We start from the raw sequence: 27,854 nt of genomic DNA, 5'->3' as shown, positions 1-27,854 counted from the left end.
CAGGAGCTGTCTGAAACAGTGGATCTACCTGGTACCATTGAATCATATCGTATGAAGGGGCTCTTCAGCCCATTGAGTCTGTACTGCCAAAATATACCACAAAATACATTAGTCCCACTTTTGGGCATTAGGCCCATAGACATGAATATCATGACACTTTCATGTCCTCATCTTAGCAGTTAAAGATTGTGAGGGTTCCTGCTTTAACTACCCTCCCAGGCAGTACATTCAAGATTCCCAACACCCTCTTGATGAAAGACCTTTTCCTCAAATCCCTTCTAAACCTCCTGCCTTTCACTAAACTTTTGCCCCATGGTTATTGACACTTTGACTAAGGAGAATGGCTGATTTCTATTCAACCTGCCAACACCCCTCTATCAGGCCCCCTTCAAACCTTTTCTGCTACAAAGAAAACATCCTGAGTTTATCTAGCCTTTCTCTGTAACTGAAATATTCCATGCTGGGCAACATCTTGGTGAATCACCTTTGTACCCCTTTCAATACAATCACATCCTTCCTATAGTGCGCTGAGCAAAACTGCACACAGAAAGCAAACACACAGATGCCGCAGGTAATCATGAAAACTATTGGAATGTTGGGCATTATTCAAGGGAGAAAGTGAGGACTGCAGATGCTGGAAACTAGAGTTGAAAAATGTGGTGCTGGAAAAACACAGCAGAAGTCCTGAAGAAGGGCTTATGCCCAAAATGTCGATTCTCCTGCTCCTCGGATGCTGCCTGGCCTGCTGTGTTTTTCCAGCACCACATTTTTCAACCCTTACTTCAAGGGGTTTGAAACATAACAGTGGGGAAGTCTCAGTGTAACGTACAAGGTACTGGTGAGACCACCTTTGAAGTACTTAGAGCAGTTTTGGTCCCTTATTAAAGGAAATATATCATTTCATTGGAGGCAGGTCACAGAAGGTTCACCAGCAGAATCCCTGGCATAGAGGGAATGTCTTATGAGCAAAGATTAAACAGATTGGGACTCTACTCATTGGAGTTTTGAAAAATGAGAGTTGATCTTATAAAAACATAGGATTGTTAAGGGGCTTGACAGGGTAGATGTTAGAAAGATGTTTCCCCTTATGGGAGAGACTCGGACCATAGGGCATAATTTCAGAATAAATGGTGACTAATTTAAGGCTGAGATGAGGAGAAAGTTCTTTTCTCAGAGGATTGTGAGACTGGAACTCCTTGCTATAGATAGCTGTGGAGGAAGAGCCCGTGGGTACACTTAAGGTTGAGAAAGATTCTTGATCAGGACGGGAATCAATGGTTAAAGGGAAAAGGTAGTAAAGTGAAGATCAGTTTTGACCTGTTTAATGGCAGAACAGGCTTGAAGGGCTGAATGTTCTACACCTGTTCCTATTTCATTTGGTCTTAAAGTGTTTGACTTTTACTGCCATCCTTTAATAGAGCTGACAAGTCTGTCTGGTACTTTACCCATTTTCATTTTGAAGAAATGAAAGGGAAATCAACAGCCCTGACCTCAGTGATGGTCTCTGCTGCCTCATTAAAAAAACACATAAAAAGCTAGTGAAACCTAATTTTCCCTTAAAGGATTTGTACTGGACTCAGCACCGCCGCCTTGACCTGCAATCTTCTTTCCGACCTCTCTGCCTCCACCCCCTCTCCGGCCTATCGCCCTCACCCTCACCTCCTTCCACCTATCGTATTCCCAGCGCCCCTCCCCCAAATTCCCTCCCCCCTACCTTTTATCTCAGCCCGCTTGGCACACCAGCCTCATTCCTGAAGAAGGGCTTATGCCCGAAACCTCGATTCTCCTGCTCCTCGGATGCTGCCTGACCTGCTGCGCTTTTCCAGCACCACACTTTTCAACTCTGGTCTCCAGCATCTGCAGTCCTCACTTTCTCCTAAGTTTTCCCGATTGACACTTGATTCACTTCACTAACCTCATTTTTCAGAAGCAGAGCCAGTGATTCCTTCATCCTTGCTAAGCCAGGAGCAGAAGAATCTAAACAATATTTTGAGAATACACTCTATAAACCATTCCCCACTCTGCTCCCTGCAACATTACCTTCCCAATCTGTGTTCAGATAAGTAAATTCCTCATTCTGACACAGTACTCATTATCTTCTAGATTCCCTACAGTACGGAAACAGGCCCTTTGGCCCAACAAGCCCACATCAACCTTCCGAAGAGTAACCCACCCAGACACATTTCCCTCTGGCTAATGCACCTAACACTATGGGCAATTTAGCATGGCCAATTCACCTGACCTGTACATCTTTGGACTGTGGGAGGAAACCAGAGCACCCAGAGGAAACCCACGCAGACACGGAGAATGTGCAAACTACACACAGACAGTTGCCCGATACTGGAATTGAACCTGGGACCCTGGTGCACTGAGCCACCGTGCTGCCCATTATGACTGCTCCATAATTCATACACCTGTTTATACCTCCTCAGCCTCTGAGCCAGAGCTCCTAGTGGAAATATCATCCCAGGATTTGCTTTCCAAGAAATGTACATTCATGAGATAGCCAAATAGATTGCGGACTGACACTGAGAATTCACACGGCTCTGCCAGTGGAGCCATACACTTACAGACAGATGTAGTGGTGTTAAATATGGGGCTGTCATAATCATGTCATGGCTGTATCTCACCTGATAAGCAGCAGCTTGCAGAATGCATCTAAAGAGTCACTATATCCATTAGGAATAATCTCCTCTTCCGGAGCTTCAGCGTCAAACCAGACTTTCCAAGCCTTTTCATTCTTCGATATCTGTAAATGTATACCAACATTAAGAGCCAGATAAGTACTGTGGCTTCAAGTGCCCATCAGAGGCTAGAAATCCTGCATAAAAGCATAGGAACAGTAGTAGTAGGCCATTCAGCCCCTCGAGCATGCTGCCATTCAATGAGATCATGGCTGATCTTTGGCTTTGGTCCATATCCTTAATATCTTTGCATAACAACTTAAAATTAACAATTAATCAAGAATCTGATTCCATTTGCGAAAGAGAGTGCCAAATATCTGTTACCTTTTGTGTGTAGAAGGGCTTCCTCACATCTCTCCTGAATGGTCTGGCCCTATGTTTTAGACTATTTCCTGAGTTCTAGAATCTCCAACCAGTGGAAATAATCTGTTTATCCACCTGCCATTTTCTGTTAGTATCTTGAATACTACAATCAGATCACTCCTTGACTTTTTAAATTCGAGATAATACAGGTCTAATCTGTACAATCTCTCCTCATATCATAACCCTTGCAGTTCAGGTATCATTCTGGCAGATCTATATCAAGGAACTCATCTCTTGACTCTACAAATCTGTCCACTATCTACAAGGCACAAATCAGGATTGTGATGGAGTATTCCCCACTTGACTGGATGAATTCAGTCCCAACAGCACTCAAACCATTCAGAACAACGCAGACTGCTTGATTGGCTCCACTTTGACAAACACTCACTCCCTTCACCACTGGCGCTCAGTCGCTGCTTATATATCTACAAGCCTTACACAAAATTCACTCAGCATCCTTAGAGGATACCTTCCAAACCCAGGACCACTGCCAACCCAAAGGATAAAGGGATTGATTACTTGAGATCACTGATACTGCGAGTTCCCCTCTGATCCACTCACAACCCCGGCTTGGAAATATATTGCAGCCCCTTCGGTGTCATTAAGTCAAAATCCTGGAATTTCCTCCCTCGTGGGAGTGTTGGTCTACCTATAGAAAATGGACTGCAATGGTTCAAGAAGGAAGCTCACTACTTTCTCAAGGACAACTAGGGATGGACAATAAATCCTGGCTCAGCCAGTGATGCCCACATCCAGTGAATTAATATAAAATAATAAACCTTTTACAAATCAAAGACAAAACTAATTTTAAAGCACCTGGAATGTTGAAACTGGACTGTATTTTCAGAACTTCTGCCTGGAAGAACAGAAGATGGTAACATCCATAAAATGGTGAGCAGTAACCTGTCACTTCTCTCTCAGACAATATTCTCTGAGGCCGATTTCTGAATCCCCGCCTCAGGTTGAACGGTCGCTTAAAGTGGCATTTGGAATTCTATGACATTCTTAGAACTGCAAGTGGTATTCCTGGACTGAGTGGAGTGGAAAAATGTCAGGCACAATGTGGAAAATGTGAACTGATGGTTTGGCTAAAGAGAACCTGAAAGAAATATTTCTCATTCTTGTGGGGCAGAATGGTCCTTGTAGCCCCATAAACACATTGTCAGTCAATGTTACTTCAATCCCTTCCTCAGTGTCGATTGGCTTTTCCCCACGCTGCCTTTCCTGCCAAGACCTTACATTCCTCTAAGCCTGAGTGTAAGCAGATTGCTTGGTGGTGCAGTAGCCCAGAGCTGCTGAGGTGACAGAAGATGCTGGGTTCCTGGAGGGAATCCTCAAAATGAATCAGGGTTTCTATGAGACAACTCATTGGCTACTGCTCTGGGCAAAATAAATCCAATGTTTTCACCTTGAGCTATCACAGCAGGTTGTGATTATTAATAGCTGATTGCTGACAAATTTAAAGGAGCCATTAATCGACAAAACGGAGGCCTGCAATTACTTTCAAAATCTCAACTTTGGTTCTTGTTCTTATCCCTGTTGCAGGTAGATAGGATAGTGAAGAAGGTGTTTGGTATGCTTTCCTTTATTGGTCAGAATATTGAGTACAGGAGTTGGGAGGTCATGTTGCGGCTGAACAAGACATTGGTTAGGCCACTGTTGGAATATTACGTGCAATTCTGGTCTCCTTCCTATTGGAAAGATGTTGTGAAACTTGAAAGGGTTCAGAAAAGATTTATAAGGATATTGCTAGGATTGAAGGATTTGAGCTATGGGGAGAGGCTGAACAGGTTGGGGTTGTTTTCCTGGAGTACTGAAGGCTGAGGGGTGACCTTATAGAGGTTTGCAAAATGATGAGAGGCATGGATAGAGTAAATAGGCAAAGTCTTTTCCCTGGGGACGGGGAGTCCAGAACTGGAGGGTATAGGTTTAGAGTGAGAGGGGAAAGATATATTTTCACACAGAGGGTGGTACGTGTATGGAATGAGCTGCCAGAGGAAGTGGTGGAGGCTTGTATAATTGCAACATTTTAGAGACATTTGGATGGGTATATGAATAGGAAGGGTTTGGAGGGATATGGGCCGGGTGCTAGCAGGAGGGACTAGATTGGGTTGGGATGTCTGGTTGGCATGGACGGGTTGGGCCAAAGGGACTGTTTCCATGCTGTACATCTCTATGACTCTATGACTATGACTCTGCTCTCTAATAATGCTGCTCGCCAGATCAGCATTTTCCTCTCACATAAAAAATTGTGATAAAAGCATGAAAAATATTTTCAAATGATTATTAAATACTGCCTTGTCATAACGTAAGTAATTGCAGCTACTTTCACAATGGCATTTTCATGTTGCAAAACAAGGATCCAATGCGACCAGTTGCCTGCTTTAAACTGTAATACTTTCAGCTTGTTTGTTGAGTCAGTTTTGTATTTTATGTTTCTGAACAGGAAATAGCTACAATACCTGAGTCAATATCTCTGAAAACTGAGAGAGTTTGCTCAGCTCCACCAAATTCAGCCAAGTCATATCAAGGATCCAGCGGAAAGGTTTCTGAGGACTGGCTTTCAGGTCAAGGGCTGCACCACCTGAACAATTTGGAAAATAGCTTCAATACATTATCACGTAAGACAGAGTGGTCAGTTTTTTTTTTCCTTTAACATTTCCTTATCACATTATCGGAGGGATGTGATATTACTAGAGAGGATGCAGACGAGATTTATCAGGATGTTGCCTGTGGTGGAAAGTTGTAATCATGAAGAGAAATTGGATAGACTGTTTTCCTTAGAAAATAGAGGATTGAGAAGGGACTTGATAGAAATATATATAATTGTGAGGGGCATAGATCGGGTAGACAGGAAGCAACATTTCCTCTTTGGAGGAATTAATTACCCCAGAGGGCATAGATTTAAATTAAGGGCAGAAGATTCAGGGGAGATGTGAGGAAAACCCTTTTCACCCGGTGTTTGTGGGAATCTGGAATTCACTGATGCAGGGTGGTAGAGGTTGAAACCTTCACAACATTTTAGAAACGTTCAAATGTGCATTTGCGATGTTGAGACCTACAAAGCTGTGGGCCAAGAGCTGGAAAATGAGATTAGAATAGTGAGGTGGTTGTTTTTGACTGGCAAATAAGCGATGGGCTGAAGGGTCTTTTTCTGTAATGGACTTCTCTCGGACTCTCTCACTGTCCATGTGGTAAACAGGAAGCAGGACGATGGTGTGGTATAAAGCAGAGGGGCAGTTAAAATAGTGCAGATATATTTTTCACTCATTGACCCTCCATATTGACACAACTGGTTTCAGCTAAAACATCACTGATCAAAATTAGTCGGGGTTCCATGGTGTATATACAAACCTCTCATGGTGTCATTTTACCTGCTGATATTTAAATTTACCACTTAAGAAATTGTCTATAATCTTCCTATGAGGCCTATCTGTGATTTTATCGCCTCCTTTCTCATTGTCTTTCATTTCAAACAGTCCTTTGTGAGAAAGGCATTATTCATATGTTTGAGGTAATGTGTTTGAAGGATTATGCAAAATAGTTCATTTCAAGATAATTTTTTAAAAAGAAAAATCACTGAAAGGCGATTGTGGCACACTTTAAAAAAATACATTTACTGGAAGTCACATGACTGAAGCGAACTGTTAAAATGATAAACTGGAAGTCACATATCTGAGTTTATGGCTATCAGGAGTTGTGATAAAGAGCGATTGGTTTGAATTAGGGTGTAGCCATATCAGTTGCGGTATCCTGTGGCTTCAGCTGCTTCTTGATATTTCATGGAGTGAATTGGTTTGACTGAAGACTAATCCTGTGATGTTAGGCATCATAGGAGAAGGCTGAGATGGATCATCTTTTCACTTTTCTGGCTGAAGATGCATGTACGTACATCAGCTTTGTCTTTTGCACTGATGCACACCCTCCCCTGGAATCTTCCTTCCTCTGGAATGCATCTTTGGAAACATGGGCTAGTATTTTTACATTTTTAAAGTCACAAAATGGCACTTCTGTTGTGACTTGCAGTGAGCTACCCCTTGCAATCAATCATTTTTTTCTAGTCTTATCATAAGCAAACATAATTTAAGCTCAGTTAACAGAAAACCAAGTGACTGCCCAGTGGCCATACTTTCCCTGCTAATGTTTCCAGGCTGAAGTTTCTGGAGCTATAACTGAAGGCCATCTGGACTCCACTTCATCCATTACAAACCAATGAGGAAGAGAGCAGTCTATGGCTGACACTCCCCCTATTCTTCAGCTCACAAGTACACTGCTTGGGTGATGTGTGAAACCCATCAGAAGATGGTGCAAAGCTTTAATGCCGCCCAATCTGATCCGAGCTATTTGGGCTGGAACGACAATCTTCTTCCCTGGTCACAAGTGAAATGGGTTCGCCTAACAGACTTGGACATAGTCACTCAGCAAGTCAGCACTTGGGCAGGCATAATGTAGGAAATGGATAAATCATTTCCTCTTCTCTGTAATAGGAGTACCACCATCTTCTCCATGCAAAAGCACTCATAAGCCAAATCTCAGTCTTACTTTACTACTGGAGCTGGAGAATCAACATTGCGGGCAAGAGCCCTTCCTCAGGAATGTGGTTGTATGCGGAAGGGGTGAAAGATAAATGGGAGGGAGATGGGGCTGAGGAGAAGGTAGCTGAGAGTACAATAGGTAGACGGAGGTGGGGTTGAAAGTGATAGATTAAAGGAGGGTGGAGCAGATAGGTGGGAAGGAAGATGGACAGGTAGGACAGTTCATAGGGACAGTGCTGAGGAAGGTTGAATAATGTGGGGGAGGGGAAATGAGGAAACTGGTGAAATCCACATTGATGCCATGGAGTTGAACAGTCCTGAGGCAGAAAATGTGGTGTTCTTCCTCCAGGATTCGGGTGGTGAGGGTATGGCGATGGAGGAGGCATGTCCTTGGTGGAGTGGGAGGGGGAGTTGAAGTGTTCGGCCACTGGGCGGTGGGGTTGTTTGGTGTGGGTGTCCCAGAGATGTTCTTTGAAGTGCTCTACAAGTAGGTGTCCTGTCTCCTCAATGTATCTCTGCTGGTAGTGTCTGTTTGTAGTTGGCTCCATATATGTCGTATCATCGCCATCTACAAATGGACCCCAACACCAGAGATATATTTCCATCCCCTTCCCTATCCACTTTCCATCAAGACCATTTCCTCTGTGACTCTCTTGTCAGGTCCACACCCTCCACCAACCTACCCTCTGCTCCCAGAACCTTCCCCTGCCACTGCAGAAATTGCAAAATCTGCGCCCACTCCTCCCCCCTCACCCCCATCCAAGGCACCAAAGGAGCTTTCCACATCCATCAGAGTTTCACCTGCACTTCCACATACATGATTTATTTTATCCGTTGCTCCTGAAGTGCTCTGCTCTACACTGGGGAGACAGGATGCCTACTTGCAGAGCGCTTCAGAGAACATCTCTGGGACACCCGCACCAACCAATCCCACTGCCCCATGGCTGAACACTTCAATCCCCCTCCCACTCCACCAAGGACATGCAAGTCCTGGGTATATAGTGACTACAGTAGGAGACTAAGTACACACTCCTGGGGGGTTCCAGTATTGAGTGTTAGTGAGGATGAAATATTGTCCCCAACCTTCACTGAATGTGGCCTGTGGGTCAGGAAACTGAGGATCCAGTTGCAGAGAGTGGGGCTTAGTACGAGAGCACTAAGCTTAGTAATCAGTCTCGTAGGGGATAATAGTGCTGAAGGCTGAACTGTAGTCAATGAGTAGGATTCTTACAGAGCTGTTCTTGGTGCTAAGATGTTCTAGGGAGAAGTGACGGACAAGTGATATGGCATCTGATGTGGATCTGTTGCTCCAATAGACAAATTGGAGTGGGTTAAGAGTAGTGGGGAGGCTGGAGTTGATTAATGCCATAATCAGCCTTTCAAAGCACCTCAGGACTACCGAAGTTAGGGCCACTGGGTGATAGTCATTGAGATGTGCTGCATGACCCTTCTTAGGAACCCTCAGAGGGTGCATTAATAATGTGCTCACCTAGTTACTTGAGCTAGATTATATTGAGGGACCAAAGCAGGAGAGCACATCACTGACATGTGACCCCCAGCTGGTGGAGGGAGGAGCACCTGAGGTCCGTTACTCTGGGCCCTGTAAGGTCTGGCTCTACCAGCAAGTCCCTGCACATGCCACAAATAATATGGTCTTCTAGAAAGACAGGCAGGGAAACATTGGACAGGAATGCTGGGAGCATCACGAGATCAGGTGAAAGGTATGTGACTGAAATATTCATCGCCTGTCTGCTGTGCTATCTGCAGCGTGAAAGCACATCGCTCTGTCTGTGTAAAGTGTGATGGCTATCTTGGACAGCTAGGTCCAACAGAACACTCAGTGGCTGCCTGATCTGCACTTAGACCTAACCATGGCACTTCTGCATCAAGGACATGGTGGGAGGGGATTGAGACGCTTCTTATTTGTGATAGAGAAAGAGGATGAGGGTTGGTGGGTGGGGATTGGAAAATAGAATTGAGGCTGAAGTCAGGTCAACCTTATCAAATGGCAAATCTATTCTGAAAAATGTTTTCCCCATTCCACATTATCAGAGGCAAATAAGGAGAGAAGATTTACCAAGGAATACAGAAGTTAGTGGGTCATTATTTAAATTATTGACTTATTTCTCATTCACAATTATGACAGGATGCTGACTATTGTTGCAGGGGGGTTTAAACTAATTTGGCAGGGGGATGGGATCCGGACTTGTAGTCCAGCAAGTAGGTTAGCTGTTTTTCAGGATGTCCAAGAATGTAGGGAGGCTGTGGAGAACGTAGCACTGACAGGGAATACTTGCGGACACAGAGATGGGCTCAAGTGTGTATACTTCAATGCAAGGATTATCAGAAATAAGGTGGGTGAACTTAAGGCGTGGATTGGTATTTGGGACTATGATGTTGTGGCCATCACGGAAACGTGGATAGAAGAGGGACAGGAATGGTTGTTGGAGATTCATGGTTACAGATGTTTCAGTAAGATTAGGGAGGGTGGTAAAAAAGGAGGGGTGGCGTTGCTAATTAGAAATGGTATAATGGCTGCAGAAAGGCAGTTCGAGGGGGAGCTGCCTTTGGAGGTAGTATGGGCTGAAGTCAGAAATAGGAAAGGAGCAGCCACCTTGTTGGGTGTTTACTATAGACCCCCCAATAGCAGCAGAGATGTGGAGAAACAGATTAGGAAACAGATTTTGGAAAGGTGCAGAAGCCACAAGGTAGTTGTCATGGGTGATTTCAACTTCCCAAATATTGATTGGAAGCTCTTTAGATCAAGTAGATTGGACGGGGCAGTGTTTGTGCAGTGTGTCCAGGAAGCTTATCTAACTCAGTATGTAGATTGTCCGACTAGAGGGGAGGCCATATTGGATTTGCTACTTGGTAACAAACCAGGACAAGTGATGGGCTTGTTAGTGGGTGGGCATTTTGGTGATGGTGACCACAATTCTGTGACTTTCACCTTGCTTATGGAGAGAGATAGTGTGTGCAACAGGGCAGGTTTTTCAACTGGGAGAAGGGCAAATATGATGCTGCAAGACAGGATCTGAGGAGCATAAATTGGGAGCACAGGCTGTCAGGGAAGGATGTCGTTGAAGTGTGGAACTTTTTCAAGGAACAGATACGACGTGTCCTTGATATGTATGTACCTGCCAGGCAGGAAAGAGATGGTCGTGTGAGGGAACCTTGGTTGACGAGGGAGGTTAAATGTCTTGTAAGGAGGTAAATATTCAGCCTGGAGCCCAGTTACAAGTGGAGTTCCGCAGGGTTCCGTTCTGGGTCCTCTGCTGTTTGTAATTTTTATTAATGACTTGGAAGAGGGAGCCGAAGGGTGGGTCAGTAAATTTGCAGACAATACGAAGATAGGTGGAGCTGTGGATAGTGAGCAGGGCTGTTGTCAGCTGCAAAGGGACTTAGATATGATGCAGAGTTGGGCTGAGGAGTGGCAGATGGAATTCAACCCTGTCAAGTGTGAGGTTGTCCCATTTTGGAAGGACAAATAAGAACGCGCAATACAAGGTTAACGGTAGGGTTCTTAGTAAGGTGGAGGAGCAGAGGGATCTTGGGGTCTATGTTCATAGATCTTTGAAAGTTGCCACTCAGGTGGATAGAGCTTGTAAGAAGGCCTATGGTGTATTAGCATTCATTAGCAGAGGGATTGATTTCAAGAGTCGTGAGGTGATGTTGCAGCTGTATAGGACCTTGGTAAGGCCACATTTGGAGTACTGTGTACAGTCCTGGTCGCCTCATTTTAGGAAAGATATGGAAGCTTTGGAGAGGGTGCAGAGGAGATTTACCAGGATGCTGCCTGGAATGGAGAATAGGTCGTACGAGGACAGGTTGAGAGTGCTAGACCTTTTCTCATTGGAATGGGGAAGGATGGGTGGTGACCTTATAGAGGTTTATAAGATGATCAGGGGAATAGATAGAGTAGACAGTCAGTGACTTTTACCCCGGGTACAACAGAGTGTTACAAGGGGACATAAATTTAAGGTGAAGGGTGGAAGGTATAGGGGAGATGTCAGGAGAAGGTTCTTTACCCAAAGAGTGGTGGGGGCATGGAATGTGCTGCCTGTGGGAGTGGCAGAGTCAGAATCATTGGCGACCTTTAAGCGGCAATTGGATAGGTACATGGATAGGTGCTTAAGCTGGGATAAATATTCGGCACAACATCGTGGGCTGAAGGGCCTGTTCTGCGCTGTATTGTTCTATGTTCTATGGCTAATATAGTATCATGGCAGTTGTCAAAAAGCTCTGCTTTGCCAGTCTTCTGGCAACAGAATAGTCCATCAGAAATATTTAAGCTATTTAAAAACACTCTTTCAGCTTCGTAATCTATGAATGCCAAACATTCAGATTTTAATATGAGATGTGTGATGTTTAATTTTTTAATTTTTATGTGAGATCCCAAAGGAAGTGTTGTACCTTTTATAAGAGTCTGAAATTCATTATACTTGATGAATCCTCGCTCTAGGTTAACTTTCAGAGGCAGCAATAAAGTGAAAAGGAACTTGTGAGTTTCGTAAAGACCTCGCACTGAATATTTAAAAACTTCAAAGGTCAAGTAGTCAATAATGCTTCGGATTCGCTTTGCAGCAACAGGTGACTTCTTAGATCTAGAGGAAAGAAAAAGCAGAATCTCTCGCACATTGAACAGAATTTAAGATTGTTTTTGCTTAAAATATAACAGATGTACTTATTGACAACAAGCTCACAAATAAGGAGCTAAACTTGAAGTTGAAATCTCCCACTTTAATGATTTAATACTGACTGGACTGAGTACAGTACTCTTATGACGAAAGATATGTTCCACATCTCAAGTATGACTGACTGAACGATACTGTTTCCACCATTTGGTTTTAACTCATTTATAGCATTAGAAACATTGAAAATAGGAGCATGAGTAGGCCATTTGGCCCATTGAACCTGGTCCATTGTTCAATATAATCATATTTGATCATCCAACTCCAACCTGTTCTAGTTTTGACACATACCTTTTGATCCCTTTAGCCACACGAAGCAAAAATAACCTCTTCTTGAAAATATTCATTGCTGTGGTCTCAACCACTCTCGGTGTCAGAGAATTCCACATGTTCATCACTCTCTGGGTGAAGAAATTTCTCCTCGCCTCAGTCCTAAAAGGCCTACACCATTTGCTTAAGTTCTGGAGATCTCGGTCATTGGAACATCTTGCCTCTGTTTACCTTAGATTAGATTACTTACAGTATGGAAACAGGCCCTTCGGCCCAACAAATCCACACTGACCCGCCAAAGCGTATACCACTCAGACCCATACTCCTACATTTACCCCTTCACCTAACACTACGGGCAATTTAGCATGACCAATTCACCTAACCTGCACATTTTTGGATTGTGGGAGGAAACCGGAGCACCCGGCGGAAACCCACGCAGACACGGGGAGAATGTGCAAACTCCACACAGAGAGTCGCCTGAGGCGGGAATGGAACCCCGGTCTCTGGCGCTGTGAGGCAGCAGTGCTAACCACTGTGCCACCATGCCACCCACCTTGACTAGACCTGCTAGAAACTTCAATAAGATGCTTTCCCCTTTCATTCATCTAAACTTCAGGGAATATAGTCCTACCAGTTTCTCTTTGTACTGTCAGTCCTGCCATCCCAGGCATCAGCCTGCAATTATTGCACTCCGTCATAGTAGGCTTTAAGGTGGTAAAAAGAGAAGTTTGCATTTTCATTGCACCATTCATGATTTGTGGATGTCTCAAAATGCTTTTGAGCAAAATTTGTTCACTTTTAATAGTGTAGAAACTTGCCAGTAAATTTGCACACAACATTCCACAGTAGTGCTGAACTTAATCTCTGGAGAATTTGGATTAGTGATGTTTGTCAAGGGATAAACATTGAACAGGACATGGAAGATTAATAAGATGGAATATGAAAATATTGGAGAACCTCAGCAGGTCTGGCAACATTGGTGGAGAGAAACTGTGTTAGTGCTTTGGGTCCAGTATGACTTCTTCAGAACTGAAGACTCACTCCCTAAACACTCACTGCTGATTCACTGCTCCTTCTCAGACACACTCTTTAAACTTACTCCACTGCTGTCCTGCCCTTTTATAGTCTAACTATTTAGCTGTCACTACTGTCTCCTTGCTCTCTGTCAGATCTGCTATGAGACCGCACCCATACATCATAGGATGTGAAGTAAGCCATTTAGCCCAGCAAGTTGCTCCACCATTCAATGAAATCATAGCTAGTCTGATAATGTTCAATTCCACTCTCCTGCATTTTCCGTACAAGCCTTGGTTCCATTACTGATTGAAAATCTGTCCACCTCGGCCTTGAATATACTTAACAACACAGCTTCAAAAGCCGCTGTGGCAAGAATTCCACAAATTCCATCCCCTCTGAAGAAAGAAGTTCCTCCTCAGCTTTGACTTCTGTCTCACTTTATGCTCTCTAGTCCTAGAGAACAAGGGGGTACAAACATTTTGTATCTGCCAAGTCCCCGAAGGATCTTATAAATTTCAATAATGTCCTCATTCTTCTAAACTCCAACTGGTACAGACCCAACCACCTCATAACACAGCTTGGCAATACCTGGGATCAGCCGAGTGAACCTTCAATCAACTGCTGCCAATGTCAGTTTCTCTTTCCTTAGATAAAGAGCCCAAAACTCTCCACAGTCTTCCGGCTGTGGCTTTGTATAGTTTGAGCAAATCTTCTCTATTTTTGTACTTCATCGTCTTTGATGGAAATGTCAAAATTCTATTTGCATTCTCCTTCCTTGCTGAACTTGGAATACTAGTTACTTAGGAGAAAGTAAGGACTGCAGATGCTGGAGATCAGAGCTTAAAAAAGTTTTGCTGGAAAAGTGCAGCAGGTCAGACAGCATCAAAGGAACAGGAGAATCGATGTTTTGGGTATAGGCCCTTCTTCAGAAATTATCATCCAAGTTACTTGTCATTCATGGATGACGACTCCCAAAGGCCTCATGCTGCAGCTTTCTGCAGTCTTTCGCCATTAAAATAATATCCAGCAGTGACTGACAAAGAGCATCTGAATTCTAGCTGCTGATTCTGTGTGTGCTTTCACATGCACCTCTAACATTCACTGCCCACTTGCTGTTGCATCTCAATCTGGTTTTTAAACTTTTGGCAATGAATTCCTGTATACTCTCAGAGTTACTATTAAAAGCCTGACTGCGAACTTGCACTTTTCTTTCACGCTCACAAATGAAACTCTGGTGTAGAGATTCCTTTTCAGACACACCTTTCACACACTTGATGCTGTCTCCATTTGCCCTCTCTGACTCACTCTTTGCACTCACACTGCTGTCTCCCTGCTCCCTCTCAGGCTCACCCTTTCCACTCACGCTACTGTCTCCCTGCTCCCACTCAGACTCAAACTTTGCCCTCGCACTGCTGTCTCCCTGCTCCCTCACAGGCTCACCCTTTGCACTCACACTGCTGTCTCCCTGCTCCCTCACAGGCTCACCCTTTGCACTCACACTGCTGTCTCCCTACTCCCTCACAGGCTCACCCTTTGCACTCACACTGCTGTCTCCCTGCTCCCTCTCAGGCTCAACCTTTGCACTCGCACTGCTGTCTATCCGCTCCCTCTCAGACTTACCCTTTGCACTCACACTGCCATCTCCCTGCTCACTCAGACTCACCGTTTGCACTCACACTGCTGTCTCCCTGCTCACTCTCAGACTCACCGTTTGCACTCACACTGCTGTCTCCCTGCTCACTCTCAGACTCACCGTTTGCACTCACACTGCTGTCTCCCTGCTCACTCTCAGACTCACCGTTTGCACAAACACTGCTGTCTCCCTGCTCCCTCTCTGGCTCACCCTTTGCTCTCACACTGTTGTCTCCATGCTCCCTCTCAAACTCACGCTTAGCACTCACACTGCTGTCCCCCTGCTCCCTCTCAGACTCACTGTTTGCACTCACACTGCTATCTCCCTACTCCCTATCTGGCAGGGGGACAGGGAGACTCACTGTTTGTACTCACACTGCTGTCTCCCTGCTCCTTCTCAGACTCACCCTTAGCCCTCACACTGCTGTCTCCCTGCTCCCTCTCAGACTCACTGCTTACACTCACACTGCTATCTCCCTGCTCCCTCTCAGACTCACCCTTTGCACTCACACTGCTGTGTCCCTGCTCCCTCTCAGACTCACCCTTTGTACTCACACTGATGTCTCCCTGCTCCCTCTCAGACCCACTGCTTGCACTCACACTGCTGTCTCCCTGCTCCCTCTCAGGCTCAGCTTTTGCACGCACACTGCTGTCTCGCTGCACCCTCTCAGACTCACCTTTTGCACGCACACTGCTGTCTCCCTGCTCCCTCTCTGGCTCACCCTTTGCTCTCACACTGTTGTCTCCATGCTCCCTCTCAAACTCACACTTAGCACTCACACTGCTGTCCCCCTGCTCCCTCTCAGACTCACTGTTTGCACTCACACTGCTGTCTCCCTACTCCCTATCTGGCAGGGGGACAGGGAGACTCACTGTTTGTACTCACACTGCTGTCTCCCTGCTCCCTCTCAGACTCATCCTTTGCACGCACACTGCTGTCTCCCTACTCCCTCTCAGGCTCAGCTTTTGCACTCACATTGCTCTCTCACTGCTCCCTCTCAGACTCATCCTTTGCACGCACACTGCTGTCTCCCTACTCCCTCTCAGGCTCAGCTTTTGCACTCACACTGCTGTCTCCCTGCCCCCTCTGGGACTCACCCTTTGCACTCACACTGCTGTTTCCCCACTCCCTCTCAGGCTCACCCTTTGCGCTCACACTGCTGTCTCCCTGCCCCCTCTGGGACTCACCCTTTGCACTCACACTGCTGTTTCCCCACTCCCTCTCAGACTCACCCTTTGCACTTGCACTGCTATCTCCCCGCTCCCTCTCAGGCTCACCCTTTCCACTCACACTGCTGTCTCCCTGCTCCCACTCAGACTCTCACTTTGCCCTCGCACTGCTGTCTCTCTGCTCCTTCACAGGCTCGTCCTTTGCACTGAAACTGCTGTCTTCCTGTCCCCACACAGATTCACCCTTTGCATTCACACAGCTGTCTCCATGCTCACTCTCAGACTCACGCTTAGCACTCACACTGCTGTCTTCCTGCTCCCTCTCTGGGACTCACCCTTTGCACTCACACTGCTGTCTCCCTGCACCCTCTCAGTCTCACCCTTTGCACTCACACTGCTGTCTCGCTGCACCCTCTCAGACTCACCCTTTGCATTTGCGCTGCTGTCTCCCTGCTCCCTCTCAGACTCACCCTTAGCACTCACACTGCTGTCTCCCTGCTCCTTCTCAGACTCACCCTTAGCCCTCACACTGCTGTCTCCCTGCTCCCTCTCAGACTCACTGCTTACACTCACACTGCTATCTCCCTGCTCCCTCTCAGACTCACCCTTTGCACTCACACTGCTGTGTCCCTGCTCCCTCTCAGACTCACCCTTTGTACTCACACTGATGTCTCCCTGCTCCCTCTCAGACCCACTGCTTGCACTCACACTGCTGTCTCCCTGCTCCCTCTCAGGCTCAGCTTTTGCACGCACACTGCTGTCTCGCTGCACCCTCTCAGACTCACCTTTTGCACGCACACTGCTGTCTCCCTGCTCCCTCTCAGACTCACCATTTGCACTCAGACTGCTATACACCCACCCACTCTCAGACTCACTGCTTGCACTCACACTATTGTCTCCCTGCTCCCTCTCTGGCTAACATTTTGCTCTCACGCTGTTGTCTCCATGCTCATTCTCCGACTCATCCTTTGCACTCACACTGCTGTCTCCCTGCTCCCTCTCAGGCTCACCCTTTGCACTCACGCTGCTATCTCTCTGCTCCGTCTCAGACTGAACCTTTGCACTCACGCTGCTGTCTCCCTGCTCCCTGTCAGACTCACCCTTTGCACTCACACTGCTGTCTCCCTGCTCCCTGTCAGACTCACTCTTTGCCCTCGCACTGCTATTCCCTTCTCCTTCTCAGACTCACCCTTTGCACTCACACTACTGTCTTCTTGCTGTCTCGCAAGCTCACTCTTTTTACACACTCTGCTGTCTCCCTGCTCCCTCTGAGACTCACCCTTTGTTCTCACACTGCTGTCTCCTTGCTCCCTCTCAGGCTCACGGTTTGCACTCACACTGCTGTCTCCCTACTCCCTGTCAGGCTCACACTTTGCCCTCGCACTGCTGTCTCCCTGCTTCTTCTCAGACATAGTCTTAAAACTCACACCGCTGCCTGCATGCTCTTTCTGAGTTTCACTTTGCACAAACACTGTTGCCTCTCTGCTCCCTCCCAGGCTCACTCTTGTACTCACATGGCTGTCTCCCAGCCCCCTCTCAAACATACCCATTACAGTCTGACCGCTGTCTCCCTGCTCACTCTATTTGCACTCACACTGCTGTCTCCCTCTCCCTCTCAGGGTCACCATTTGCACTCGTATCGCTACTTCCCAGCTCCCTCTTGGCTCACTGTATTTGCAACCTCACTGCTGTCTCCCAGCTCTCTTTTAGGTTCACACTTTGCACTCACACTGCTGTCTCGCTGCTCCCTCTCAGACTCACCCTTTGCTCTTTCACTGCTGTCTCCCTGCTGCATATTCACATGTGTTTGAAACATTGGTATTCCTGATCAACTTGTCTCAGATGTTTTTTTTTCCCCTAACCACGTCATGGTTAGGTCATTTAAACAGTCCTAAACCCTTCAACTAGAAATCAAGGTTGGAAACTAACAGGCCTCTAAAACCCGATGTAACTTCCACCTGGGATTCCAATGACCTTTTTTGTGTTTTAGCAAAAAAGAGGGGAGGGTTAGGGCATATGCATCAGAGGCATAAACATTGTATTGTGTCAAAACTGTTCAGCTATTAAACAAAGATAACAACAGAAGCAACCTTCATCTCTCCCCAGGGTAACCATGGCACTGCAGTCCACAAGCAAGAGATATTTTCAACAGGATCATCATCATCATTGGGAACAACACTCACAAGATAGCAAACAAACCAGGATGCAGTTATCAATGCCTTGCTTCTTTCTGTGGTTTCGATTGTTTGTTTTCCCTGTAAGGTACTTGAAACAGACCCATGGAGACAGGATGTGGAGGTGCTGGTGTTGGACTGGTATGGACAAAATTAAAAATCACACAACACCACAGTTTTTTTTTAGATAAACACAAGGTGCTGACTTTTGGAAAAACGAATCAGAACAGGACCAATACACTTAATGGTGATGTCCTGGGAGTGTTGCTGAACAAATAGACCTCAGAGTGCAGGTTCATAGTTCCTTGAAAGTAGAACCACAGGTAGATAGGATCATGAAGAAGGCATTGGTATGCTTTCCTTTATTGGTCAAATCATTGAGTATAGGAGTTGGGAGGTCATGTTGCAGCTGTACAGGGCACTGGTTTGGCCACTTTTGGAATATTGCATGCAATTCTGGTCTCCTTCCAAATGGAAGGATGTTGTGAAATTTTGAAAGGGTTCAGAAAAGATTAACAAGGATGTTGCCAGTTTTGGAGAGTTTGAGCTATCGGGTGAGGCTGAATAGGCTGAGGCTGTTTACCCTGGAGTGTCAGAGGCTGAGGGGTGACCTTGTAGAGGTTTATAAAATCATGAGGGGCATGGAGAGGATAAATAGACAAAGGTTTTTTTTCCCTGGGGTGGGTGAGTCCAGAACTAGAGGGCATAGGTTTAGGGTGAGAAGTGAAAGATATAAAAGGGAGTGAAGGGGCAACATTTTCACACAGAGGGAATGAGTTACCTGAGGAGGTAGTAGAGGCTGGTACAATTACAGCATTCGGAAGGCATCTGGACAGGCATATGAATTAGATGGGTTTAGAGGGATATGGGCCAAGTGCTGGCAAATGGGACTAGATTAGGTTAGGTGATCTAGTCAGCATGGACGAATTGGACCGAAGGGTCTGTTTCTGTGCTGTACATCTCTCTGACTCTATGGCCAGGTCACAGACCAACAGTGCTTCCAAATAAACCTGTTGGACTATAACATGATGTTCTGGATGAGTGGTGCTGGAAGAGCACAGCAGTTCAGACAGCATCCAAAGTGCAGCGAAATCGACGTTTCGGGCAAAAGCCCTTCATCAGGAATAAAGGCAGTGAGCCTGAAGCGTAGAGAGATAAGCTAGAGGAGGGTGGGGGTGGGGAGAAAGTGCTACTTTCTATGCTACTCTGTTACTTTCTCCCCACCCCCACCCTCCTCTAGCTTATCTCTCCACGCTTCAGGCTCACTGCCTTTATTCCTGATGAAGGGCTTTTGCCCGAAACGTCGATTTCGCTGCACTTTGGATGCTGTCTGAACTGCTGTGCTCTTCCAGCACCGCTAATCCAGAATCTGGTTTCCAGCATCTCCACTCATTGTTTTTACCTCTGTAACATGATGTTGTGTGATTTTTAACATTGCCAATTGAGACAGGTACTTAAGAATTGTTTGTTCAGTTAATTGGTTTAGACCATGTGTAGAGACAAAAACACTGCAGATGCTGAAATCCAAATTAGACAGGAGGAGTCGACGTTTTGGGTGTAATCCTTCTTCAGGACCCGGGGTGGGTGTAAGGGGAGCTGCACATAGACGGGCTGGTGGTGGGGGCAAGGTGATGAAGTGGGGATGTGAAGACAGGAAGAGAATATGACCTGCCCTCTACCAGTCTTCACCTATCCCCACTTCATCACCCTCCTCCTACCACCCCCTTTATCTGTAGCTCCCCCAAACATTCAACCCCGTGCAGAAGAAAGCTTACATCCGAAACATTGTCTTCTTCACCTCCTGATGCTGCTTGGCTTGCTGCCTTAGTCATGTGTGGACATTCCGTGGTGACCACTTGTTGTGCACTTCAGTGCTTTTTGACCACATGTGGATATTCTGTGGTTACCTCCTGCTGAGTGCCCCAAGATTTTTACAGTGTTGGACAGTCATGCCTGCCTGCCTGCTCTCTTTAGTTCCCTTATGTCGCTCTTGTTGCCACTGAAAACCTTAATTCTGATCTGTTGTGGTTCTGTTCGCCGAGCTGGAAGTTTTAGTTGCAAACGTTTCGTCCCCTGGCTAGGCGACATCATCAGTGCTCTGGAGTCTCCTGCGAAGCGCTCCTTTGATGTTTCTTCCGGCATTTATAGTGGTCTGTCCTTGCCGCTTCCGGGTGTCAGTTTCAGCTGTCTGCTGTAGTGATTTGTATATTGGGTCCAGGTCGATGTGTCTGTTGATGGAGTTTGTGAATGAATGCCATGCCTCTAGGAGCGCTTCGCAGGAGGCTCCAGAGCACTGATGATGTCTCCTAGCCAGGGGACGAAACGTTTGCAACTAAAACTTCCAGCTCGGCGAACAGAACCACTACAACAAGCACCCGAGCTACAAATCTTCGCACAAACTTTAATTCTGATCTAATTACGTTTTCCTGATCTAATTAATTCCCTCCTTCGATTCATTCCTGCCCTGTGGGTTTCTGCTGACCCTAGTGGTGCAGTGATGGATTGTTTTGATTTGGCCTACCTATGATGTTAAAACATTGTGCAGAACCGTGGTTTATTTGGCCATTTCTTCAATGTATAAGAAATTCCCCAGTTTTGTAACGTGTATTGAATTTCAAGTTTCCCATTATGAAAATTTTTGTTACAACTTTTTTGTAATTTTATTACATTGTTTAGCTTTGCCATTTTATTTTCTGTTTGATCAGACTGGTGAATCTTAGCCACCCCCATGCATGAACACTGTTTTTTTTTAGTTATAATGACTTCTTTATGGAGTCATACTGCCATAGAGATGTACAGCACGGAAACTGACCCTTCAGTCCAACTCATCCCAACCAGATCTAGTCCCACTTTGCAGCACCTGGCCCATATACCTCCAAACCCTTCCTATTCACATACCCATCCAGATACCAATTGTACCAGCCTCCATCACCTTCTCTGGCAGCCCATTCCACACACGCACCACCCTCTGCATGAAAAGGTTGCCCCCTTGGGTCTCTTTTATATCTATCCCCTCTCACCCGAAACCTATGCCCTCTAGTTCTAGACTCACCTACCCCAGGGAAAAGACCTTGTCTAATTACCCTATCCATACCCCTCATGATTTTATAAACCTCTTTAAGCTCACCCCTCAGCCTCCAATGTCAAGGGAAAACAGTCCTAGCCTATTCAACCTCTCCCCATAGCCCAAATTCTCCAACCCTGGCAATATCCTTGTAAATCTTTTCTGAACCCTTTCAAGTTTCACAATATCCTGAAAGTGGCCTAACCAATGTCCTGTATAGCCACAACATGACCTCCCAGTTCCTGTACTCAATACTTTGACCAATAAAGGAAAGCAAACCAAACGCCTGCTTCACTATCCTATCTACCTGCAACTCTACTTTCAAGGAGCTATGACCCTGCACTCCAAGGCCTCTTTGTTCAGCAACACTCCTGAGGACATTACCATTAAGTGTATAAGTCCTGATTCGATTTGCTTTCCCAAAATGCAGCACCTCGCATTTATCTAAATTAAACTCCATCTGCCACTCCTCAGTCCATTGGCTCATCTGATCAAGATCCCATTGTAATCGGAGGTTACCTTCTTTGCTGTCCACTACACCTGCAATTTTGGTGTCATCTGCAAACTTATGAACTACACCTCTTAGCTCAACATCCAAACTATTTATATGAATCACAAAAAGTAGTGGACCCAGCACCGATCCTTGTTGCACTCCATTGGTCACAGGCCTTCAATCTGAAAAACAACCCTCCACCATCACCCTCTGTCTTCTACCTTTCAGCTGGTTCTGTATCCAAATGGCTACTTCTTCCTGTATTCCATGAGATCTAACCTTGCTCACTGGTCTCCCATGAGGAACCTTGTCGAATGCTTTACTGAAGTCCATATAGATCACCTAAGTAAAAACAAGGACTGCAGATGCTGGACACCAGAGTCTAGATTAGAGTGGTGCTGGAAAAGCACAGCAGGTCAGGCAGCATCTGAGGAGCAGGAAAATCAGCATTTTGGGCAAAAGACCTTCATCAGGAATGCTGCCTGAAACGTTGATTTTCCTGTTCTTCGGATGCTGCCTAACCTGCTGTGCTTTTTCAGCACCACTCTAATCTAAACTCCATATATATCATGTCTACCACTCTGCCCTCATCAATCCTCTTTGTTACTTCTTCAAGAAACTCAGTCAAGTTTGTGGGACATGATTTCCCACACACAAAGCCATGTTGACTATCCCTAATTAGTCCTTGCCTTTCCAAATACCTGTACATCCTGTCCCTCAGGATTACCTCCAACAACTTGCCCACCACTGACGTCAGGCTCACTGGTCTGTAGTTCCCTGGCTTGTCCTTACTGCCTTACTTAAACAGTGGCACCACGTTTGCCAACCTACAGTCTTCCGGCACCTCACCTATGACTATTGATGATACAAATATCTCAGCAAGAGGCCCAGCAATCACATCCCTAGCTTCCCACAGAGTTCTGGGGAACACCTGATCAGGTCTTGGGGATTTATCCACTTTTATACGTTTGAAGACATCCAGCACTTCCTCCTCTGTAATATGGACATTTTATGGCTTTGATGTGTTTGGCCATTGTATTAATTTGTTTTGTATTTGCCCATTTCTCTGATACCTGAATTATTTTAGTTTCTGATATTAGTTAAATGTAGCTTTTGCATGCCATAGGTGTTTAACAATATACAGAAGGGAGTATTTTGTTCAGTTAATCAAATTCCGGATAATCGAATACTGGATAACAGAGATGAGCTCAGCATCAAGACTTTGCGACCTTGCCGGATAATCCGATATTCGGATAATCACATGTTGGATAATGAGGTTCCTCTGCACTGTGCTTTACTTGAGCTTGAATGGCCATACACCCACTGCATAGAGATTGGTCTTTTGTTAAGTGATCCATCATGCTTTGCGTTCAGGATCAAGAAGAAGGACTTAGGCCAGACAGGCCACTGAAGATGATAAATTTATGATGAATTTGATAAAATGGACCAGGGCTAATGCATGCTGTGAAATGGAAGCCAGCCTTGACTAAAGTATTGTGTCAAGCCACCAGCTGCAGAATCCAGGCAGACTGCAGCTGCCGACAGACAGTTTGCATAAAAACCTGGTAGCTGCAGACCCTGCAATAGATACCCAAATTTGGATTTGAATGGGGCAATGGAATGTTGCCCTCAGGACAATTGGAAGCATCAAGTCATTCAACAGACATGCAGGTGCCTCGTACCTTTATTTGGAGGAAGCTACATGCACTCAACACCGACTGTAATAAACACTTTAGGGATCAATTTGCCAACACCTGGTTGGGTCTGATCAATCAGGGTCACCAAATCTGATTGAACCATTGACAGATCCTCAAGACCCTCCTAAAAAGGCACAAAGACTTTGAAGGGTAAGAGTTGTGACAAAGCCCCACTCGGGCAGTAACTCAAGAATAACCAATAAAAGAGAAGACACCCCTGAGACCCTCGAGAAAAGACCCACTTATCATCACCATGTGGAGCCTGGCCAAGTTCTTGTGTGATGCTATACAAAGTTAAGTTAAAGTGTAAGTGTTTACTATTAGTTTTAGTATATTTTATTGTTCTAACATTAATTGTGTCAAACAAATGTGTATTATTGTGTATCTTTACTAAGAGTCAACTCACTGTTCTAAGAATTTAAACACCTGTATGGGAGGTACAACACAACCTTTGAAACTAATCCTGTCTTTCCAAGGTCATGTCATTAGATTAAAAAAACAGGTCCAACATGGAGCTCTGTGGGGAAGTAGTGTATACTTTTTTCTGCACTCTGCTTTCTGTCCTTCCATAACTCTTGTGTTGTACAGCTTTGGCCCTTTAAACCTATGCATTTATTATTGCTAACAAGCCTCAGAATTTATCCAATTACTATCTCTACATATTTGCTCTGAAGCATCCTCATTACTTTCTATGAGTGAAGATAAGGTATTTGTCAATATTTCCTCTATCACTGGTGAGAAACATACCTTGCCATGGAGAGGTCAAATAATTTCAGAAATTGTGCAAGTGAGGTCTGGTACATCATATTAACCATGCTCATTTCAGTGATAAGGAAGTAGAGAATACTTCCACGAGTAGCTGCTGGTCGGTACTCTTCCTGTGCAGTGTTAATCTTTACTTCTGTCTCTGCTGCTACATGCAGCTTCTCACTTACTTCAGTTGCTGTTGTCTTTGTTATCTGAAGGACTCCAATCAAAGACTCATCATCCACCAGTGAACCTGAAACAAAATGCATCGAACAAATCAAAATCTCATTCCTCACTATTATTGTCTGAATGAAAAAAACACATCGTGAACTATACAAAAGTCACTTAATCCATTTAATCCATGTCAGTGCTTATATGCCATTTGACGCTTATTGTAGTCCTTTTCAGAAATCTACAAATTCCAATCAATTTGAATCTCTCTTCAGGACAGTATGTAATCAAACATATTTTGTAGGTACCAGGGTGTCTTACCCTTGCCAGAGGTATGTGGGTAAAAACCTTCAGGTGATACCTTATTCAAATTAATGATTATTTTGTCTGACTGAGGTAAAATATCAGTTTCAGGGATTGCAACAGTGTAAAAGATGAAACTGAGTTATTTACCTTTGGTGGTGCTGAGCTTAAATAGTAGGTTATTTTCTAACTCTTTCATTTTGCGTTTATTGGCAGTGACTTCCTCGATCAGTTGTACACGCTCTGCTTCCAGCTCCTAAAAGATTGAACTTAAAACGATTAGTCCGTCTCAACAAAGAGAAGAATAAAGTGTGGTAACTGAACAGGGAGCAATACAGTCGGCAAATTGGTACTTTTTTCATTATGCACTCATAACTGATTCTAGAAATGATCAAAAAGGAATGTAAAGAATATGTATTAATTAGAAAACAATCAATTTGTGTTCCACTAAGAGTAGGGAAGAAACTATTTCCAGAGGAGTGAAGAACCAGAGGACTCTGATTTATAACCACCGGCAAAAGAGCACAAAGCATCATAATGAAACATTTGAGCAGTGGGTGGTTACAAAGTTTGATGGATGATTGAGGATGGTTCAATCATGACTTTTCAAGGGATATGCACCTGAAAGGTTAAGAAAATGCTGAGCTGTGGAGAAAGGGAGGGTAAGTGGGATTAGCAAAATTGCATGAAGTGCCAAAATTGAAGAAGTGACCAAAAAGATGAAGGCAAAGCAGTAAATGTTCTCTAATTGGACTTTAGCAAGGCATTCCGCAAGGTTAATAAGGTTAGGTCATATGGGATTCTGAGGGACCTAACCAATTGGATACAAAATTGGCTTGAAGGTAGGAGACAGAGGATGGTGTTGATGGTTGTTGTTTAGACTGGAGGCCTGTGATTAGTGGGGTGCTGCAAGGATCGGTACTAGGTCCACCATTTAGTGTTATTTATATAAATGGTTTGGCTGAGAATATAAGAGGCATGGTTAGTAAGCTTGTGGATGACACCATAATTGGTGACGTATTGGGCAGTGAAGAAGGTTATTTAAAAGTACACCTGGACCTTGACCAACTGGGCCGGTGGGCTGCTGAATGACAGATGGAGTTTCATCCACATAAGTACAAGGTTAACGACTCACACAGTTATTAAACATAGAAACATCGAAGATAGGAGCAGGAAGTAGCCATTCGGCCTTTCAAGCCTGCTCCACCGTTCATCACTATAATGGCTGATCATCCAACTCAACAGCCTAATCCTGCTGTCTCCCTGTAACCTTTGATCCTATTCACCCCAAATGCTATATCTAGCCGCCTCTTGAATCCATTCACTGTTTTGGCTTTGTATGGTAATGAAATCTACAGCTGAAAATGTGTTGCTGGAAAAGCGCAGCAGGTCATGCAGCATCCAAGGAACAGGAGATTCGATGTTTCAGGCAAAAGCCCTTCTTCAGGAATCATTCCTGAAGAAGGGCTTGTGCCCGAAACGTCGAATCTCCTGTTCCTTGGATGCTGCCTGACCTGCTGCACTTTTCCAGCAACACACTTTCAGCTCTGATCTCCAGCATCTGCAGACCTCACTTTCTCTTCTAAGTGCTTATAGGTCTTGTTCCTGAGAATCTTTTCCAATAATTTCCCTACCACTGCTATGAGGCTCACATGGCCTGTAATTTCCAGGTTTACTCCCTGTTACAGTTAAACGATGGGACAACATTAGCTATTCTGCAGTCCTCTGGGAACTCAACTTTGGCCAAAGAAGATACAAAGATGTCTGTCAATGCTCCAGCAATTTTATCTCTTGCCTCCCTCAATATTCTGTGATAGATCACATCTGGAACTGGGGACATATCTACCATAATAATTTTTAAGATGCACAACTCCTCCTCCTTTTTTAATAGCAACATGGCTTAGAAATGCAAAGGTAGCTGCAGAGAGATTTTCTTAAACATTACAGTATCTTCGGCTTTATTAAGATGGCAATCAACCACAACAGCAAGGTGGCAATGCTGAGCCTTGTGTAAGAGACTGTAATTATGCATACAGTTCTGGGTGCCACAATTCAAGAAGCATGTGACCATATCAGAGAGGGTTCCCAGGGAACCATTCAGAAAACCTTAGAAAACTGAGAAAATTCAAGAATAAAGATAGATTGGAAAGGTTGAAATTGTTTTACTTAGAAAGGATAAGGCCAAGAGGAGAATTGACAAAAATGTTCAAAATCAAGAGTTGTCTGCATGAAATGAATACGGAGTAACTACTCCCACTTGTAAAATGATCAAGAACAAGGGGGCAGAGATTTGAAGCAATTCGCAAAAGAAACAAATAAGACCCTAAGACATAGGCCATTCAGCCCATCGAATCTGCTCTGCCATTTAGTGATACCTGATAAGTTTCTCAACCCCATTTTCCCATTTTCTTCCCGTAACTCTTGACCCCCTTGATACTCAAGAACCCATCTATCTCCGTCTTAAATATACCCAATGCCCTGGCCTCCACAGCCTTCTGTGGTAATGAATTCCATAGATTCACCAATTTCTGGCTGAAGAAATTTCTCCCTATCTCCATTCTAAAGGGTCTTCCCATTACTCTAAGTCTATGCCCTTGGGGCCTAGCCTCTCCTATCAATGGAAATATCTTCCCAACATCTACTGTGTCCAGGCCATTCAGTATTCTGTACGTTTCAATGAGATCCTCCTCATCCTTCTAAACTCCAATGAGTAGACACCCAGAGATGATGCCTGAACTGCTGTGCTCTTCCAGCACCACTGATTCAGAATCTGGTTTCCAGCATCTGCAGTCATTGTTTTTACCCAGAGTCCTCAAACATTCTTCATCTGTTAAGTTAAAAAT

General features: G+C 44.9%; 1 protein-coding gene across 1 annotated transcript in view; it reads right to left on the bottom strand.

Annotated features, from left to right (window-relative positions):
* The window catches only part of LOC132834281 (dynein axonemal heavy chain 8-like), a 1,170,382-nt gene that overhangs the window by 109,114 nt on the left and 1,033,414 nt on the right, over positions 1-27,854 (bottom strand). The window contains exons 76-80 of the mRNA XM_060853001.1: positions 25,162-25,267; positions 24,538-24,790; positions 11,996-12,186; positions 5,510-5,631; positions 2,631-2,749 (exon numbers count right to left, since the gene is read on the bottom strand). Of these exons, the coding sequence (XP_060708984.1) occupies positions 2,631-2,749; positions 5,510-5,631; positions 11,996-12,186; positions 24,538-24,790; positions 25,162-25,267 (791 nt within the window). The remainder of the gene's footprint in view (positions 1-2,630; positions 2,750-5,509; positions 5,632-11,995; positions 12,187-24,537; positions 24,791-25,161; positions 25,268-27,854) is intronic.

This window comes from Hemiscyllium ocellatum, chromosome 3 (genome assembly GCF_020745735.1).
Source record: "Hemiscyllium ocellatum isolate sHemOce1 chromosome 3, sHemOce1.pat.X.cur, whole genome shotgun sequence".
NCBI lineage: Eukaryota > Metazoa > Chordata > Chondrichthyes > Orectolobiformes > Hemiscylliidae > Hemiscyllium > Hemiscyllium ocellatum.
The sequence above is the reverse complement of the archived record's forward strand: the minus strand, read 5'-3'. Positions and strand labels throughout refer to the sequence as shown.